The following is a 6,174-nucleotide window of genomic DNA, read 5'->3' on the forward strand; positions in this document are numbered from 1 at the left end:
GGAGGAAAGCCAGCAGAGCCCCAGCTCCATCCTGCCGAGCCCCTCAGTCTGCTGGGCCAGGGTGGGTGACAGGTGAGTGATGGGTGACCGCAGGGCCCCAGCCCTGCTCGCTGGCCCTGCAAGTGACACTGGTATCGCTTCCCTCGAAGATACTGGTGTCCCCCGGGCTCCTAGGGGTGCAATTCCAGACTCAGTCTGCCAGGAGGAGCGTTCCAGTGTCATAGGATGATGCAGCATCTGCAGAAACGCTGTCTGCTGCCGCCCACCGAGGGCGGAGGGGTCACCGGCGCGAAGTACGCGTGGACCTTGATGTTCGGGAGGTGAGTCTGCAAGGACAAGGCTCTCAGGGCACAGGGACAGGCACAGGGACACACAGGAGGGACCCACAGCTGCCTCACCTCTCTGCAGGCACAGCTGAACCCACTGAGCCCAACAGCTCCAGGGGAACTAAGAACCTACGGGTCAATGGAGTGATTTCCCCAGGGAGGAAGGAAGAAATGAGGCTCTGCCCTCCTTGGTTGGGGGGAACACAACATTCCCATCCCTGGAAGTATCTAAGGGGCTTGGAGCAAACTGGGCTGGTGGGAGGTGGATGGGTTTAAACCTGGGTGGGTTTAAGTTTCTTCCAACCCAACCCATTCCATGATCTGACTTTACAGATCCATGTGTCAGTGCTCATTTACAGATGGAGAAATGGACTCAGGAGAGGATTTTAGGGGAAATTCCTCCCTGTGAGGTGCTGAGACACTGGCACTGGTTGCCCAGAGCAGCTGTGGCTGCTCCATCCCTGGGAGTGTTCCAGCCCAGGTTGGATGGGGCTTGGAGCAAAACTGGGCTGGTGGGAGGTGTCCCTGCCCATGGAACTGGATGAGCTTTAAGGTCTCTCCCAACACAACCCATTCCATGATTCCATGACTCTCAATCCCAACTGATGCTAAGCACCAGTCCCAGCTGCCAAGGGCTCCCAGCTCATCCCTCCTCCTCCTCCTCCCCATGGATCCACCACTCCATTCCCGTTTTACCCTGAGTCTCTTGATCCCTGCCCGTGTGATCTGCTGGCAGTCGTACAGTTCTATCCTCTCCAGGCTGTGGCAGCTCTTGAGGTGCTCCAGGGAGGCATCAGTGATCAGGGGGCAGTTGTCCAGCTCGATCACTTCCAGGCGGTCGTGGGCGCAGGCTCCATTCCCCAGGTGACGGATCCCATCGTCCGTGATCAGCTCACAGTGGGACAAACTCTGCTCCCAGACACACAGTTGGGTTACACACAGCTCTGCCAGCCCCCAAAACAGCCAGGACCTTGCTGGGCATACAGGGTTGAGGGGTTTGGAGTGGATTTTGGGCTCTCTGTGCTCCCTCCGTGCACTGGAGCCACTGAGCTCCAGGGGCTGCTGAGGGATGATGTGTCTCCAAGGGGAAAATTACAGAACTCCAGCTGGAGTGGGAAAAATTCCTCCCTGTGAGGATGGTGAGGCACTGACTCCTCTTTCACAGAAAGAGAAATGGACTCAGCAGGGGATATTAGGGAGAAATCCTTCCCTGTGAGATGCTGAGGCTCTGGCATGGGTTGCCCAGAGAAGCTGTGGCTGCTCCATCCCTGGAAAAGTTCCAGGCCAAGTTGGATGGGGCTTGGAGCAACCTGGGCTGGTGGAAGGTGTCCCTGGCCATGGCACAGGGTGGCACTGGATGGGCTTTAAGGTCCTTCCAACCCAAACCATTCCATGATTCCATGAATGGGAAAGGCAGCCCTGGAGAGATGAGCCCCACGGGAAAGCATGGAAATGCCACACACACCTCTGCCATGGAAGAACTCACCTCTGTGACACCTGTGGCCTCAGCCACCATGGGCAGGTCCCTGCCACTGGGCTCAAGAACCAGCAGGAACACAGTGTAACCCACTGGGGTGGGTTTTTTTGGGGGGATTCAGCTGGGAAGTTGTTGAGGAGGAAGCAGGGCTTGAGCTAGGAGGTGGCAGCAGCTCTGCTGAGGGATGGAGAACCCACTGACTGCACCTCACACCTCCCAGACAGGTTTGCTGCTGGCACAGACAGGGACAGAGGACACCCAGAGCCAATTCCCAGAGATTTGGGAATTGGGAACCCCAAGGGAACACTGCTCTCCAGAGCCAGGAAGCATTCCAGCTCTGGCTGTCCTGCTCCCTGCTGCAGGTTGCTCCTCCTGGCATGGACTGACAGCTCTTTGCAGACAGATTCCCCTTGGAATTCTGCTCACAGGACCATCCCATGTCCTACAACCCCTTTCCAGGCAGCTGTGAGTGCATGGTGTGGGATCCATGTGGGAGCAGGGAGGGACAAGATGCTCCTGAGGGTCAGGTTTCCAGCAGACTTTTCCAAGCCTTCCCACCAGGACTGTGAGTGTTTCAAATCCCTTCGGAAGTCTCACTTGGAATACTCACCAGGACCTGGAGCCGTGGACAGTGTATGGAGAGCTGGATTAGTGTACTGTCTGTTATCTGCAAGGGAAGGAAAAGCCTTTTCACTCTGGTGCTTTGAAGCCCTGCAGAACTTTCCCTAATCCATAAATTTTCCCCATATCCACTTCTCCTAAGCCCCTCAGGAACTCATCTCCTCATGGGAATCAGCTCCTGGAAGGACTGTGCAGGCAGAGACATTCCTGGGCTGGTTTACCTTCCTCAAGGAGCTGCAATAAGCTGATGATTAAGAGATGTGAATGTGCTCCTAAATGTCTCCTCAACCTTTGGCTCTGCCAGGACAAAGAGGTTTCACATTCCTGGCTCATGGATTGCCCAACTGTGCTCTGGCTGTGCAGGCAGCAGGAGGTTCACAGCATGGATTCTGATCCCAGAGGCCTCCCAGGAGCTGCCTGGGCTGCTTTGTGCACTCAGGCCAAGGCACAGCCCAATTTAAAAAGCTTCTTCCTTTTTTGGGTTCGTTTGAAATCTCTTCCTGCCTGGACTAGTGTCACTTCCTCTGGAGATCTCCTCAATTTCTGCCTGGAAACACTGGGGAGTGCAGAACAGCAGGCCCAGGTTGTTCCCAGCACACTCTGTCACCTCCTGCTTTGGGCTGAATCCATTTCCAATCTATCCTGAGGGTTGGGGATGTTTTTTTCATGGGATTTGGAGGCAATTCACCTCTTTTCCCTGTGGACTCCAACCCTCTCAAACCACAGTTATTCCCAAAACAGAGGTAATTCCCATTCCTTTCAGCAATACATGGAGCCCAAACCTTCTCCTGCCTTAGGGGTGAAGATCTCTGGGATTTTACCTCATGTCAGGACTCACAACTCACATCTATGACCTGATCTGATATCTATGACTATCAATGTTCATTATTTACCTCCCCAGACATTCAAATCAAACACAAACCAAAGACAAACCTCAACCCCAATATCTTTATCCACGTCCTCCCAATCTTTCTGCTCAGGATCCTAAATTAAGTTCTAATTTGGGTGCAATCCACTAATTTTCCACACTGTGCTACAAGAAAAACACCCAGAGGTGGAAATTCCTACCTGGACACACTCTTCCAGGTCCATTTTTTCCAGCTCATGGCAGTTCTGGGAATAAAGAGAAGAGCAAACACCCAAGCTAAGGACAGTAAATAGAAATAAAACCACCACAAGGACAGTTTGCTTTAAAATTCAGGTTTTCCCCATGGGATATGACAAGTGGAAGGAACATTTTGCTGCTGCTTTAAGCATCAGAGATGGTAAAGGAGTTTCACTCACTTAAAGGCATTGAGGGGTATAGTCATGGAAAGTGAAGGGAGTTGAATTCAGGGGCATTTGCAGGCAAAATAGATTCATCTCAACAAATAAACAGTGAAGGTTTTAACTGCTAAGTGTTCAGTGTTTGCTGAGGTTTGGATGCAAATCCTCATGGATGTGTGGGTGAGAACCAGGCCAAGGATTCCATAAACCCTCATATTTGTAGCTTAGCTTCCACTCAAACCCCAAGACAGAAAGTTTATCCAAAATCTCCTGGTTTTACCTGTCAGGAAAAGAGAGCAAAGCAGTGGTGAGGGCAGGAGGCAGCACTTACCCTGGCCAGGGTGGTGAAGCCCACGTCTGTCAGCTGGGAACACCTTGCCACCTCCAGTATTCTGCACAGAGAGAGGGAGAGGAGCCTTGGTGGGGGCACAGACCCCAGGGCAGGGCTGGCAGGGAGCCCTGGAGACCACCCAGCACAACCCCTGCCCAGCCAGGGGCACAGGAGGGTCTGCAATAGCTCCAGACAGGAGACCCCACCACCCTCCCTGGCCTCCTGCTCCAAGGAGCTCCTAAAACCCTTCACACTCCCCAACATCCCTCAGGGAAAGGCTCTGGAAAGCAGGAACTCCCCTGGTTTGCAGCCCAGAAACAGATCTGAGCCTGGAAAAGGTGTAATTCCCCAAACCTGGCAGGGAAGCACTAAGGATGGAATATTTCAGGCCATGTTAGAGGAGTCTGAAGTTGTCTAAGGTGACCTGTGGCAACAGAGAAACCTCCTGGCAGCTCCTACAGCTCCACACAGTTTCCCTCCATAATTCTAACACATTTTTCTACCTTTATAGAGGAAAAAAACCCCCACAGCCCTCCACATTCCCAAAGTGTTTCATGCACTTCCCAGGATGGAGCTTCACCCTCTGAGGCTGAAGTGAAACACAATGGGAACTGAATTAGGCTCTACCTTCCCCTTTCCAAACTGCTTTCTGTGCACTCTGTATCCAAGTTCTTTGCACCAGACGCCACAGAGAACAGTTGGGGATTGTTTTTTTTTCCCTGGAAGACATGGGTTGGATGTCATTTCACTTGATACCACTTCATCTGATACCATTGAACAGAGGCCACTTGGGCTGTTAAGAGATCTCAGATAAGAAAAGTGCCTCTTTCTGCACATTTTCTGGGTTCTGGTGAAGAATTCCTGAAGAAACTCATCCTAATTAACAAAACACCTTATATAAACCCCAGGAAAATCAGGAGCTGTGGCTGGAGCATTCCCTGCCAGGCTGAGTGAGTTTGCCCCAATTCCACCTGCTATAAAATCACCATGAAAACCTCTTAAATCACAGGGCAAGAGGATAAAATGTTTTTTAAAGACGAAAGCAGCCACATCTCCACTGGTTTTCATAGTAGTGTGAGAGACTCAGTGAGTCTCTGGAGCCACAGAGCTCTTTTACTACAGCTTTACTCACAGACATTTGGGTACAAACTGAAGGTTCAGGGATAAAAATTACCCTCCTGGAAAGGCTTTCAGAGTGTGGAATGGCTCAAACATCACGTGAGGACACCACCAGGCCCCTGTGCCCCCCAGCACAGCTCGGGGGAGCAGGGCAGGCTCACCTGAGGCGTGGGCAGTTCTGTCCCAGGGCGTTCAGGATGGCATCAGTGATGTTGGAGCAGCCTGAGGCACACAGGGACTGTAACTTGTGGCATCCTCTGCAGATGGTGATCAGACCATCATCTGTGATTTGCTGCAGGAGACACAACCACAGCATCAGGGTCACAGGGAGGGAGGTGAGAGGTGCTCAGGGTTTTCCTGCTCACAATTCCAACCTCAGACCAAGTTCTGCTCCTTTTGAGCCCCAAATGCATTAACTATTTCACTCTGAAGTGGTTTTGGAAGCACTGGGGAAGTGGTTTCATGTGCAGGGAGATGTTTCAGGGCTGGGCCAGTTGAGGGGTGGGGAAGGGGCTGGGATTCTGCCTTCTGTACAATCCAGGCTTGGGAAGACTGTCCTGGAGGACAAGAGGTCCATCCTGTCCTGTCCTTGGGCACAGGGGATCCCTCCAGCCCTACCCACAATGGGTCCCATCCTGTCCTGTCCCTGGACACAGTGGGTCCCATCCAGCCCCATCCCTGGACACAGTGGGGTCTGTCCTGTCCTGTCCCTGGACACAGTAGGTCCCATCCAGCTCCATCCCTGGACATAATGGGTCCTCTCCTGTCCTATCCCTGGACATAGGGCATCCCATCCTGTCCTGTCCCTGGACACAGTGGGTCCCATCCTGTCCTGTCCCTGGACAGAGTGGGTCACATCCATCTCCATCCCTGGACACAGAGTGTCCATCCAGCCCCATCCCTGGGCACAGTGGGTCCCATCCTGTCTAATTCCTGCACATAGTGGGTCCCCTCCTGTCCTGTCCCTGGACAGAGTGGGTCCCATCCAGCTCCATCCCTGGACACAGAGTGTCCACCCAGCCCCCTCCCTGGAC

General features: G+C 53.0%; 1 protein-coding gene across 1 annotated transcript in view; it reads right to left on the reverse strand.

Annotated features, from left to right (window-relative positions):
• Positions 1 to 79: 79 nt before the first annotated feature.
• The window catches only part of LOC103809108 (F-box/LRR-repeat protein 20), a 17,588-nt gene continuing 11,493 nt past the window's right edge, over positions 80 to 6,174 (reverse strand). The window contains exons 9-14 of the mRNA XM_009081923.1: positions 5,302 to 5,432; positions 4,022 to 4,082; positions 3,493 to 3,537; positions 2,414 to 2,470; positions 1,023 to 1,235; positions 80 to 326 (exon numbers count right to left, since the gene is read on the reverse strand). Of these exons, the coding sequence (XP_009080171.1) occupies positions 219 to 326; positions 1,023 to 1,235; positions 2,414 to 2,470; positions 3,493 to 3,537; positions 4,022 to 4,082; positions 5,302 to 5,432 (615 nt within the window). The 3' untranslated portion in view covers positions 80 to 218. The remainder of the gene's footprint in view (positions 327 to 1,022; positions 1,236 to 2,413; positions 2,471 to 3,492; positions 3,538 to 4,021; positions 4,083 to 5,301; positions 5,433 to 6,174) is intronic.

Source organism: Acanthisitta chloris, unplaced genomic scaffold, assembly GCF_000695815.1.
Source record: "Acanthisitta chloris isolate BGI_N310 unplaced genomic scaffold, ASM69581v1 scaffold4999, whole genome shotgun sequence".
Classification (NCBI taxonomy): domain Eukaryota; kingdom Metazoa; phylum Chordata; class Aves; order Passeriformes; family Acanthisittidae; genus Acanthisitta; species Acanthisitta chloris.